At 56.5% G+C, this 12449-nt stretch overlaps 1 protein-coding gene and 1 long non-coding RNA gene across 4 annotated transcripts; one reads left to right on the top strand and one right to left on the bottom strand.

The window, feature by feature from the left end:
* Positions 1–2466: 2466 nt before the first annotated feature.
* LOC105470442 (zinc transporter ZIP4-like) lies at positions 2467–7725 on the bottom strand. The gene is given in 14 exon segments (XM_071067599.1): positions 2467–4261; positions 4264–4290; positions 4383–4404; positions 4406–4477; positions 4479–4570; positions 4738–4890; positions 5013–5067; positions 5245–5376; positions 5453–5590; positions 5761–5933; positions 6227–6398; positions 6476–6612; positions 6728–6920; positions 7321–7725. Coding segments are annotated over 14 exon segments (1881 nt in total). The 3' UTR covers positions 2467–4151.
* Positions 4886–10258, top strand: LOC139355723 (uncharacterized). Of its 3 annotated transcripts, none has more exons than XR_011606613.1 (3): positions 4886–5083; positions 5407–5540; positions 6590–10258. It is a non-coding gene; the product is annotated as an uncharacterized lncRNA (long non-coding RNA). The 3 variants fall into 3 exon arrangements; XR_011606614.1 differs by lacking the exon at positions 4886–5083 and having other exon boundaries at positions 5372–5540; positions 6590–8344; positions 8681–10258; XR_011606612.1 differs by lacking the exon at positions 4886–5083 and having other exon boundaries at positions 5372–5540; positions 5812–10258.
* Positions 10259–12449: the final 2191 nt, after the last annotated feature.

Raw genomic sequence — 12449 nt, 5'->3', positions numbered from 1 at the left:
TGGCCAACAGGATAAAACCACATCCTACTAAAAATATAAAAATTAACTAGGTGTGGTGGTGGGTACCTGTAATCCCAGCTACTCGGGAGGTTGATGCAGGAGAATTGCTTGAACCTGGGGGGCAGAGGTTGCAGTGAGCTGAGATGGTGCCACTGTACTCCAGCCTGGGCAACAGACTGAAACTCTGTCTCAAAAGAAGAAAGAAAAAAGAAAAGAAAAGGAGAGAGGAGGGGAGGTCATGTGAAGACTGAAGGGGCGGGGGATAATTGCTGTATTGTGATAACTGGCTTATTCCCTGAGACACTTGTGTCAGTGGGGGTTGTTGTTCCTGTTGCCCATTTTTATCAAATTTAGAACGACATTGATTACCCCAATGTTTTCCCTTTTTACATCTTGGACATAGGGCAGGTGGCTCTTTATCTGTTCTTGTAGTAGCTAGAGTAGTTACATTTTGTTTATTTGAGACTAGGCAATTCTTTTTTAGATGACCAATTTGACCACAATTATAACATCTTCCCCCAAACGTTCTAACCTGTCCTCCTAAAGCAACTCCTGTGATTGCTTGACCCATAAGCATAGCTTTATGCATAGCTCCTCCAATTCCATCGCAGGCTTTAACGTACTCTGAGATTACATCTGATCCTGCGGGAACCCTTCCTTTTAATGGCTTAATGGCTGATTGACAATCAGAATTGGCGTTTTCATATGCCATCAACTCCACTATGACCTTACGGGCATTCTCATCGGTAATTGACTTTTGAGCAGCATCTTGAAGTCTTGCTACAAAATCAGGGTAGGGCTCTTTAGAGCCTTGTCTTATTGTATTAAAGGAGGGGCAGGCGGTTCCTGGGTCTTGGATTTTCTCCCAGGCCCTAAGGCAGATAGCCCTGATTTGCTCAATGGTTTCATTTGACATTATTACTTGTTGGTCAACAGTGCTCCAATTTTGACCTGTTCCTAATAGTTGATCTGCATCTATGTTAATTGGAGGATTGGCAGTCCTATTTTTTCAGACCTGAACTTGTGCCCCATCAATCCACCAAGTCTTAAATTGTAAAAATTGAGAGGGTGAGAGTGAGGATTTTGCCAGAATCTCCCAATCATAAGGAATGAGTCTATGTCCATGAGCAATGGAATCTAATAATGTTCTCATGTAAGGAGAGTTGGGTCCATACTGTTTTACTCCTTCTTTCATTTCTTTTAGCATTTTTATAGAAAAGGACTTATATCTGGCTTCAGCTACGGGAAGCTCTCCCTCTTGGGCCCCTTCTCCAGGTGCTCTTGCTTCTAATATTACTGGGAATTGCCACGCCTCATTATCTCCTTGTTTTCTTGCCTCATCAATAATTTTATGTAACGCACTACCCTGTGTACTAGGCGGTGCTGTAGGATTAAGTCTCATGGTGGGCAGCTGAGGATATGGTGCCCTGCCCTGTGGCACTGGAAATGTTCCTGGCTGTCCATACGGATTTTCTGGGGGCAGCCGATACCGCAGTTCAGCTGGCGGCCAGTATTGATAGGCTACTGGCGGCTGGGTCTTATTTTTACCGGCTGATATTGTGGACACTGTATTTGGATTGGCATTGCCATGACAGAGACTCTATCTTTTTCTATTTGATCTTCTTTTGGAGTTTGTACTTGTTTAACCTGCATTTGAGGTTGTAAAGTTACAGGCATCGGAGCTGCTGGAAGAGGAGTTGGCCATCGTGGTCTAGACTCTGATGGCTCTGCTAATTCTGGATTTTTTTCTTCTAATTTTAACGTTTCAGGATATACTACCTCCTGTAATTGATTATTGTCAACATTTTGCGTTGACCGAGCCATAGCCGGCTCTGATACACATTCACAGTGTGAACTTTCCTTTCCTTTCCGGGATTCTATCCTTGCCTCTTTTTCACAATCTACTGCACAGCTTTTAGGGACATCAGAAATTGGAACGCTATCTTCTTCTGTTTGCAACGGTTCTAAAGCTACTTTAATAATGACCCAATCATTCCATACTGTAAGGGGAATGATTTTACCTTCCCTACTTGCTTGTTTTAATTATTTGCCAATTTTTCCCCAGTCTTTCAGATCTAAAGTTCCCTGTTCCGGAAACCATGGACAAAACTGCTCCATTATTTGAAATAGCGTAGTTAGATTTTTGGTAGAGACTTTAACTCCCCCTCTTTTTAAGAGAATTTTAATAAAGCTGCGATAAGAGGCATATTTACTCTTAGTTTGCCCCATTGTTACCCTAGGTTCTTCCGAGCGCACAAGCTTACCACAAGGCTGACTTTAGACGTACTCGGGAGTCTCTCGTCGACTTGTACTCAATGACCATGCTCCAGCGTACCTTCACCTTAGAGAAAAGCTTCCACGTTGGGCACCAGATGAAGGGGTGGCCTGCCCCTCCACACCTGTGGGTGTTTCTCGTAAGGTGGAATGAGAGACTTGAGAAAAGAAATAAGACACAGAGACAAAGTATAGAGAAAGAAAAGCGGGGCCCAGGGGACCGGCGCTCAGCTTACAGAGGACCCACGCCGGCCCCGGTCTCTGAGTTCCCTTAGTATTTATTGATAATTATCTTTACCATCTTAAAGACAGGGGAGTGGCAGGACAATAGGATCAAAGAAAAGAGGAAATTGGCAGTAAGACATATGAACAAACACCTCTGTGACATGAATAAGTTCAAAGGAAAATGCTGTGCTTGAGATGCATATGCAAACATCTCCATAAACCTTTTAGCAGCATTGTTTCAGCCTATCACATGGGGAGAAACCTTAGACAATACCTAGCTTTCCTAGGCAGAGGTCCCTGCGACCTTTGGCCGTGTACGTGTCTCTGGGTAGTTGAAATTAAGAGAATGGTGATAACTTTTAACCAGCAAGCTACCTTCAGGCATTTGTTTAACAAAGACACATCCTGCACAGCCAAAAATCCATTAAACCTTGAGTCACCGCAACACATGTCTCTTGCAAAGGACAAGGTTGGGGGTAGGGTCACAGATTAACAGCATCACAAATACAGAACAAGGCCGGGCGCGGTGGCTCAAGCCTGTAATCCCAGCACTTTGGGAGGCCGAGACGGGGGATCACGAGGTCAGGAGATCGAGACCATCCTGGCTAACACGGTGAAACCCCGTCTCTACTAAAAAAAAAAAAAAAGTACAAAAAAACTAGCCGGGCGAGGTGGCGAGCGCCTGTAGTCCCAGCTACTCGGGAGGCTGAGGCAGGAGAATGGCGTAAACCCGGTAGGCGGAGCTTGCAGTGAGCAGAGATCCGGCCACTGCACTCCAGCCTGGGTGACAGAGCGAGACTCCGTCTCAAAAAAAAAAAAAAAAAATACAGAACAAAATGGAGTCTCTTATGTCTACTTCTTTCTATATAGACACAGTAACAGGCTGATCTCTTTCTTTTCCCCACAAAGACAGAGGCAGAGATTGGAGTCATACTGCCCACAAACCAAGGAACACCTGGGGCCACCAGTAGCCAGGAAAGGCTTGGGGAACAGACTGCTTCCTAGAGACTTCAGAGGGAGCATTAGTCTCCTGATGCTTTGATTCCTAACTTTTAGCCTCCAGAACTGTGAAAATAAGTTTCTGGTTTGAAGGCACTCAGTTTGTGTAGGCTGTGTTATGGGAGCCCTAGGAGGCCACTACATAGGGACTCAGGATTAACGCCTCAGAGTCAGAAGAGGCTGGGGTCCCAGGAACCATGGGCTGCCACACTCTGGTCTGATTATCTCCAGGCTTGCTTTCCATGACAGAAAAATATGCCTTCAGCTGTGTAAGCAGTTATGGGTAAGCAAGTTTGATTACTGTTTGGGGACAGGGTCCCACCTGCTGCCCACACACCCCGGCGAATTTCCCTGACCCCACTCCTCAGGCAGGCAGGGTCTCCACATCAAAGAGGGGGTGCCTGAGGCTGGCTGCCTGGGGGGCCCTGAGTGCAGCTCTTCCTGCTTCTCTTCGAGGCACCCCGATGGGGAGAAGGCAGTACCGCAATTGTCCTTTCTCAGCTGAGGACCTTTCCCACCCAACAAGGAGAGCACAGCCATGCTGCAAGGACAAGAGTGTCTTTATAGGAGTTAGGACGGGGGCCTCTATAGGGGCTTCTGGTTTCTGGGCTGTAGGTTTGTGGGGTGTGGGATCTTGAGTCAAAGGTGGGAGACTAGGGCAGGGTATCAGAGGGTGATATCCTCGTACAAGGACAGCAGCAGCACGAAGGTCCAGCCGCCCAGCAGGCCCACGTTGTGCAGCAGAAAGAGGAGCCAGGGCCGTGGGTCCCGTACTTTCAAGATGGCCGGGAGCTGAGGAGCAAGTGGGTACCAGGTCAGCGCCCCTGCTCAGCTCCGCTGCTCAGTTCCCGGCCCAGAGCAGCCCCTCCCCTCACCATCCTGACCATGTCGCAGAGTGCCACGTAGAGGAACAGGCCGGTGGCCACTGCCAGGATCCAGACCTCGCTCTCCTCGCCGACTCCAACCGCGAGTGCCACGTAGAGACCCGCGAAGGCCGTGAGCCCAGTGGCCAGGTTCAGCACCAGCGCTTGGCGCACGGAAAGCCCCGCCTGCAGCAAGGCCGCGAAGTCCCCTGCGGGCGGGTCCACATCAACAGCTCCGCCCTCCTATTTACATGCCCCGCCCACCTCCTTTCGGTCGCGCGCTCTTACCACCAGGCCCCGCCCACCTGTTCCCGGTCTCCCCGCCCAGCCCCGTGCGGCCCCGGCCGTCTCCTTCCAGGCCCCGCCCGCCGCTCACCCAGCTCGTGCGGCAACTCGTGGCAGAACACCGCCAGCGAGGTGGCCAGCCCGGTCTTCCAGGAGGACGCGAAGGCGGCGCCCACGGCCAGCCCATCGGCGAAGTTGTGCACGGCGTCGCCCAGCGTGATCACATAAGGCAGTAACCTCAAGTCTGCGGATGCAGCGGCCCTGGGTTCGCGTGGCCTGTCCCCGACCGCCAAGCCCCGGGCCCCGCTCGCGCTCCACACAAACCTCAGATCCCCCAGCCCTTCCGGGGTCGCCCCCTGGGCTCACCTCGGCTCAGTTTCCTGGGCTCCGGGTCCGGCAGCTCCGGGCTCTCCTCCGCCACCTGGGAGGAGCCTTGAGTAAGTCCCGCCCAGAGATAGAGGAGGAACGCGACGGGGCGGGGCCCCAGATCACCGCGGGAGGCGGGGCCGCAGGCCTGGGGAGGGGCTGGGAGTGTGGGCTTGGGAAGGGGTCTGTGGGAGGGGCTCCGCGTGGGGTGGGGCATCGGGCGCCCACTCACCAGGTCCGCGCGGGAGCCCTGGTGGGGCGGCTCGGGCTGCCCGAGCTCGCTGGGTGCCAGCTGCAGGGACACACCGTGGCTGTGGCCGCCGTGGCTGTGGCTGCTGTGGCCGCAGGGCCCGTCCTCCAGGTCCTGTGAGGGTAGCTGCTCAGTGTCCGACAGGCCCCCAGCACACCCACCCGCCGGGTACCTTCCCAAGAAGCCTGACCTCCGGGTCCCTGGGCAGCAGGAGGTTGAAGAGGTTCTCAAACAGGAAGAAGGCGTAGAGCCCGGCCAACATAGCCAGGAGGCGCCAGGTGGGCTGTGGGCTGAGGCCCTGTTCGCTGTGTGTGTGCAGCCCCAGCACCTGGGGAGTAGGGGCGCTGGGCTGGGGGGGTCACAGGGCGCCTCCCTCCAAGACCCAGGGAGAGGGGTCAGGGGTCAGGGGGTGGTGTGGGTAAGGGCCCTGGGAGGGCATGGCCTGGGAGTCCATGGTGGGGAAGGGAAGGCCAGGATCGGGGGGTTGTGGGGGCAGACCTTGGGCGTCAGGTGCAGGACAACATCCCCAGTGAGTCCACCCACCGCCAGGCACAGGCAGGTCTGCAGGATGTAGTGGGTGACCCCCCTGCAGCCAGTGCAGGTCAGCAGTACGAGGCCAAACACTGCGCAGAGGCAGATGAGCAGCGTGGCCAGGGAGCCGTACAGATACCCTGGGGGCAGGTGAGGTGGCTGTGAGAGCTTTTCTTCCAGACTCAGTCCCTGCTTCCCGGGCGTCACTCACCAGAGCTGCAGGCGGTCAGTGTGGGCCAGTCCCTCACTCAGGCTGACGCTCCTGCCTCAAAGCCCCACTCCCCTCCTGGCGATGCCACATTCTCCTGTGTCTGCTGTTTCAACTTCCAGGCCCTGCTCCCTCTCTCCATCCCTCACCCTGGGCAGCCACTCCTTCCTCCCTATGTGGGCCCCACCTCTGCACTGCCAGCACAGTGCTGGGGTGGGCACTCACTCTCTGCCTGGCTGAGCTGGTCCTGGACGGGGAGCCTGGGCTGGGAGGTACAGGCTCCACTCAGCTGCTGTTGCAGCAGGGCAGGGCTCAGTTGGACCCAGGCCTCCGGGGTCACCCCAGCCTGCTCTGACAGTCCATACACAGCCATCACGTCCCTGGCACTCAGACATACCTGGGGAGTGGCAGGACAGGCTCAGGGGCCTGAGCAGACCCCAGTGGGACCCCATCTTACCCCAGGGCACAGCTCACCGTGTCCCACACACTGGAGCTATCGTTGGAGGTGACGAGGGGCACAGGGTCCTGGCCGCTGGCTCCCCTGTGCTGATGACTGTGGTCACTGTGGGCCTCCCTGCCTACCCCCAGGCGCTGCATCAAGGCCGACAGCTCTAGCAGGGAGAAGAGTCAGCACGGCGAGTCTGTGTGGGCTCCAGCCCTGCCCCCCAGGGACATGGAGGCTGGGGACTCGGGGGTGCCCCCTCCACAGCCCAGCCCAGGCCTCACCGGCCAGCGTCATAGGAGCCTCGCTACTGTGCTGCTGGAACACAAAGTCCACGAAGTACTGAGGGCTCGGCAAGGCATGGAAGCAAGACCCACTCCTGACGTGGTCCAGCAGGGCAGCCAGGACGCCACCGGCACTACCTGGAGCCCCCGCCCCCACCGCCTCCTCCAGCAGCTGAGGAATGTCTACGCAGGCCTGGGGAAGAGGGGGCCTCTGCCTCAGCCTTTGGTGTGACCTTGCATCCAGTTCTGCCATCCACCCGGCTGCCCCTGGATGCATCTCCCACGCCAACTACAGGATCTGCCCCCACCAGCCCCGCCCTTCCCTGGGGCCACAGCCCTCCCTGCCGGGCCCAGCTGCTTCAGGCTCCCACTCAGCCCTCTGGGTTCCTCCCTCGTGAGGCCCCTCCTGGGGCTCCTGCAGGCCCCCAGCTGCCCGGTAGTGAGCTCCACATTGTGAATCCCCAGCAGGAGGCCGACTCCCGGGCGTCTCCCCAGGCCCCCGGGCTCCCTGAAGGCTCTGCAGCCAGGCCTGGCCCCCTAGGCCATGGGGCCCTCCTCACCCACTCCCCTGGTCTGCCTGGACTGTCCCTCACCGTCTTGGGGGTCTGGCCGGCAGCCTGGGCCTGCATCCTCTGCAGCAGCCAGCTTAGGCCTGGGGTCAGGGCCTTGGGGCTTTCGAGCAGGGCCAGGAGATGGTCTGCACGAGAGGCCCAGCGGCCAGCCCGAGCGTCCTCACACGTGCCCTCGGGGTTGCTGAGGTAGAGGACAGCGGCGGCACTGAGGCGGGCAATGTACCTGGCCTCCAGGACCGGGCCTGGGGGCAGCCCTGGCCCCTCAGGCTTGCCCAGGCCCAGGGCGTCCTCCACAGACAGGCACTGTGGGCAGAGACAGGTGAGGAGGGGCTCTGGGCCCACCCTGGAGGGGAGAGGCAGGCCTGGCCAAGGGGCTTCCCCACAGGCCTGTTTCCTCCCCCTCCCACGTCCAACCACGTCCACCATCCTCTCTCAAACCCTTGTGCCCTTCTGTCTCCCCAGGACCCTGTTCTGCTTCCCCAACTACACGGAGAGGGGTCCCCAACAGTGGTCCCCCATCCCCAGGGGACTCCCCTGGAGCCACTGCCAATTTGATGGCTGGGGGCCGGCAGGGGGAGGTGGCCCTGGGGTCCTGGGGAGAAGAGGGACTGTGTGTCCCTGGAGAGGTGTGCCTGTCTGCCCTCATGAGCATGAGGGTGGGCTCTGTCCTGCGGGGAGGGCCAGGATGCCCAGCTACTGCCGCCAGCCTCCTCCGCCTCCTAGAGTTTGCCCAGGGCCCTTTGCTGCCAGTTGGCAGGGCGGAGCGGGCGGGAAGAGGCCAGGGCTGGGGGACCCGTCGGGTGGGGCTTGTTACCTTTCCACACGGCCTGTTGGCGCATTGCACACGGTCCGCCAGCGTATTTAACAGGCCGCCCAGTGCCTCTTGATCCACAGCTCCCTGGCCGGAGGTGAGCAGGCTCAGCAGACCAGCAGGCGGGGGCGCCGTCGCCGTTGCCGTCGCCGTCACCGTCACCACCAGCACAGCCAGCAGCAGCCCAAGCTCCAGCGAGACCAGGGACGCCATACTCAGCTCCCAGCGTGCTCAGTGAGTGTTGCTGTGGCCAAGGCCCAGTGCTTCTGGGCTGGCTGAGGGCGGCTTTGCTGGGGTTGTCCAGGGCCAGACTGGGGCTGGGCTAGGACCCGCCCGGCCCGGCCTGCATGAGGACCTCTCCCAGGTATTCCTGCAGAGCTCTGTGATTGGCTGCTGGAGATGCCTGGGTTAACCATTCCAGCGGCAGATCCTCCCCAGTAGCCTGAAGCCACTGCTGGTGGGGGGCGAGGGCTGGGCCCCTTCCCCTGGGGGCGAGGGCTGGGCCCCTTCCCCTGGACAGGCAGCCTGGGTGGGCTTTTTTTTAGATAGAGTTTTGCTCTTGCTGCCCAGGCTGCAGTGCAATGGCGTAATCTTGGCTCACTGCGACCTCTGCCTCCCAGGTTCAAGTGATTCTCCTGCCTCAGCCTCCCGAGTAGCTGGGATTACAGGCGGCACCACCACACCCGGTTAATTTTGTATTTTTAGTAGAGGCAGGGTTTCTCCATGTTGGTCAGGTTGGTCTTGAACTCCCAACCTCGGGTGATCCGCCTGCCTTGGCCTCCCCAAGTGCTGGAATTACAGGTGTGAGCCACCGCGCCCGGCCAGCCTGGGTGGGCTTCTGTCCTCTTCCAGCTGCCCCTCAAGCTGTGGGGCAGAGCCGGAGTGTCCCCTTCTGGCTCTCCATCTGGAGGCTGCCTCCAAGCTGGGGGACGCAGGGCAGAGGTGCACAGATGCCCCCAGAGCCTGAGAGCTCCCAGGTCCATGCCTCTGCCCCTCCCAACAGAGGCTGCCCAGACACCCTTGGTGGCCCTAGTTGGGGTGGGGACATGAACTTCTTCCTGGGTCCTGGCCTATGGTCCCTGTTGAGGACTGCGATGGAATCAAAGGAACTGAAAAGGTGCCTGCTGCGTCATGCTCCCTTAGGCCAGAGAAAGCCCCAGGAAGCTCCAACACAGACAACCAGGAAGACGGACCTGGGCACTGGTAGCCACCTGGCCGGGCTTGGGGCAGGATAAGATTGGGGTAAGACCCCAGCTCTAGCCCCCGGGGCAGGGAGGCTGTGGCTCCCAGCCCTGCCCTCCCTGTGGGCTCCTTCTCTGGCCTTTGAGCCTAGAGGCCTTATCTCTACTGTGGTGGTGATGGCATGAAGTCTGGTGGAAGGGGAAGGCAGATCTCAGGGCAGCTTTGCCTTCTGAAGGGGGAGTCCAGATGCCACCTCCTGCCCGGTCCAGCCAGCCTGACCCTGAGTGTTGTGGGTGGGGCTGGGGTGGGGAGCTGGGTGCCTGAGGCCCAACGACTCTGTCCTGCCATGTGCAGGGCGGGACGGTGTGGGGAAAGAAAGAGAGATCAGCCTGTTACTGTGTCTATATAGAAAGTAGTAGCCATAAGAGACTCCATTTTGTCCTGTATTTGAGATGCTGTTAATCTGTGACCCTACCCCCAACCTTGTCCTTGCAAGAGACATGTGCTGCGGTGACTCAGGGTTTAATGGATTTTGGGCTGTGCAGGGTGTGTCTTTGTTAAACAAGTGCCTGAAGGCAGCTTGCTGGTTAAAAGTCATCACCATTCTCTTAATTTCAACTACCTAGGGACACCTACACAGCCAAAGGTCTCAGGGACCTCTGCCTAGGAAAGCTAGGTGTTGTCCAAGGTTTCTCCCCATGTGATAGGCTGAAGTAAAGCCAAAAGGTTTATGGAGATGTTTCCATATGCATCTCAAGGCACAGCATTTTCCTTTAAACTTATTCATGTCACAGAGGTTTTGGTTCATATGACACTGCCGATTTCCTTCCTACAATGATCCTATTGTCCTGCCACTCCCTAGATAATTATCAATAAATACTATGGAAACTCAGAGACTGGTGCCGGGCGTGGGTCCTCTGTGAGCTGAGCACCGGTCCCCTGGGCACCCGCTTTTCTTTCCCTATACTTTGTCTCTGTGTCTTATTTTTTTTCTGAAGTCTCTCGTTCCACCTAACGAGAAACACCCACAGGTGTGGAGGGGCAGGCCACCCCTTCAGGACGGGGCAGGGCGGGCATTGGGCCCAGTGTCCTGGGGTCAGGGTGCTTCCCCTGGCAGCCACACCCTGCCAAGCGGCAGATCTCATGGTGCCCCTCTGGCTGGGCCCACCCACAGTGGTATCCTTCTGGGGCCGCAGATGATTTCTGGGCCCCAAGACCATGACGGGGGCAGCTCTACACGCAGCTTGGAGATGTTGCGGTCCCAAACTGGCCCTTTCCCTCCCATACCACCCCAGGACCAATGGGCTGGCTGGAGGCCACCCATTCTAAACCAGGCTCAAGGGCCTATTTTAGCTTCAGGGCAAAGGTCTTGGGCTGGGCCTGACTCTGTGGCCTTCCTGAGCTGCCTCCCCAGTAGGCCTCAGTGCTGGGCTGCAGACCTCCTCCATTCCCTCCATTCATGTGACCCCATCCCTCCCCACAGAAACTCTCTTCCACAGCCCAGGAGCAGCCGCTGAGGGTTTCAGCTGCCCGTGCCCCAGCCTGAGGCCGGCTTCCCCAGAGCAGAGGGGTTGCACTCTCCTGCCCCTCAGGCCCACTCTGTCATGCAACAAGCTCATTGCAATTGGCCCATCTTAAAAACAACACTGGTCGGGCACCTTGGCCCTCGCCTGTAATCCCAGCACTTTGGGAGGCTGAGGCAGGTGGATCACTTGAAATCAGGAGTTTAAGACCAGCCTGGGCAACATGATGAAACCCCAGCTCTACTAAAAATATAAAAACAAATTAGGGCACCCAGGCCGGGCGCAGTGTCTCACGCCTGTAATCCCAGCACTTTGGGAGGCCGAGGCAGGCAGATCACGAGGTCAGGAGATGGAGACCATCCCGGCTAACACGGTGAAACCCCATCTCTATTAAAAATACGAAAAAATTAGCCAAGTGTGGTGGTGGGTGCCTGTAGTCCCAGCTCCTCGGGAGGCTGAGGCAGGAGACTGGCATGAACCTGGGAGGTGGAGCTTGCAGTGAGCTGAGATTGCACCACTGCACTCCAGCCTGGGCGACAGAGCAAGACTCCGTCTCAAAAAAAAAAAAAAAAAAAAGGCACCCAGAGTGGTGGTGGGCGCCTGTGGTCCCAGCGACTCTGGAGGCTGAGGCAGAATTGCTTGAGCCCAGGAGGTGGAGGCTGCAGTGAACCACGATCGCATCATGCACTCATGCACTCCAGCCTGGGCAACTGGGCAAGACCCTGACTCTAAAGACGAAAAAACAAAAAAAAACATAAGCCCATGTTCACTAGCAGCATTATTCAAAAGATGGAAGCAATTCAAATATCCAAACACGCGTGAGTGAACACACTGTGGCTCATCCACAGTGGAACATGATTCAGCCTGAAGAAGGAAGGAAACCGGCCTGTGCTGTGACTTGGATGCACCTTGAGGACACTGTGATGAGCAAAGGCAGCCAGACATGAAAGGGCAAGGATGGTGTGATCTAACTCACGTGAGGACCCCAGTCAGTCAAATTCATGGAGACAGAAATGTGGGCGGCAAGCCACCCAGGCACCGAGGCAAGAGACTGAGGGCACGAGCTGTTCCAGTCTAATAAAATATATAAAATAACAAGAGTTATACTAGATATAGATCATAGATATGGTTATACATGAATATCATTAATCATTAGTTTGTAGCAATTACTCTTTATTCCAATATTATAATACTCCTCGCTCTACAATCATAACCTAGGAAAAACCAGGCCATAAAGAGATAGGAGCTGAGGGGACATAGTGAGAAGTGACTAGAAGACCAGAGTGTGAGCCCTCTGTGATGCCCGGGCAGGGTCACCGGAGGGCTCCTTGGTCTAGCGGTAACGGCAGTGTCTGGGAAGAAGCCCGTTGCCAAGTGGACCGTGGTCTAGCGGTAGCATCAGTGTCAAGGAAAAACACCCTCTACTTAGCAGACTGGGAAAGGGATTCTCCCTTTCCCTGGGGGAGTTCAGAGAAGACTCTACTCCTCCACCTCTTGTGGAGGGCTTGACATCAGTCAGGCCTGCTCGCAGTTCTCTGGAGGCCTAACCGTCTCCCTGAGATGCTGTGCTTCAGTGGTCACGCTCCTAGTCCGCCTTCACGTTCCATCCTGTACACCCGGCTCTACCTTTTAGA

Source organism: Macaca nemestrina, chromosome 8, assembly GCF_043159975.1.
Source record: "Macaca nemestrina isolate mMacNem1 chromosome 8, mMacNem.hap1, whole genome shotgun sequence".
Lineage (NCBI taxonomy): Eukaryota > Metazoa > Chordata > Mammalia > Primates > Cercopithecidae > Macaca > Macaca nemestrina.
The sequence above is the reverse complement of the archived record's forward strand: the minus strand, read 5'-3'. Positions and strand labels throughout refer to the sequence as shown.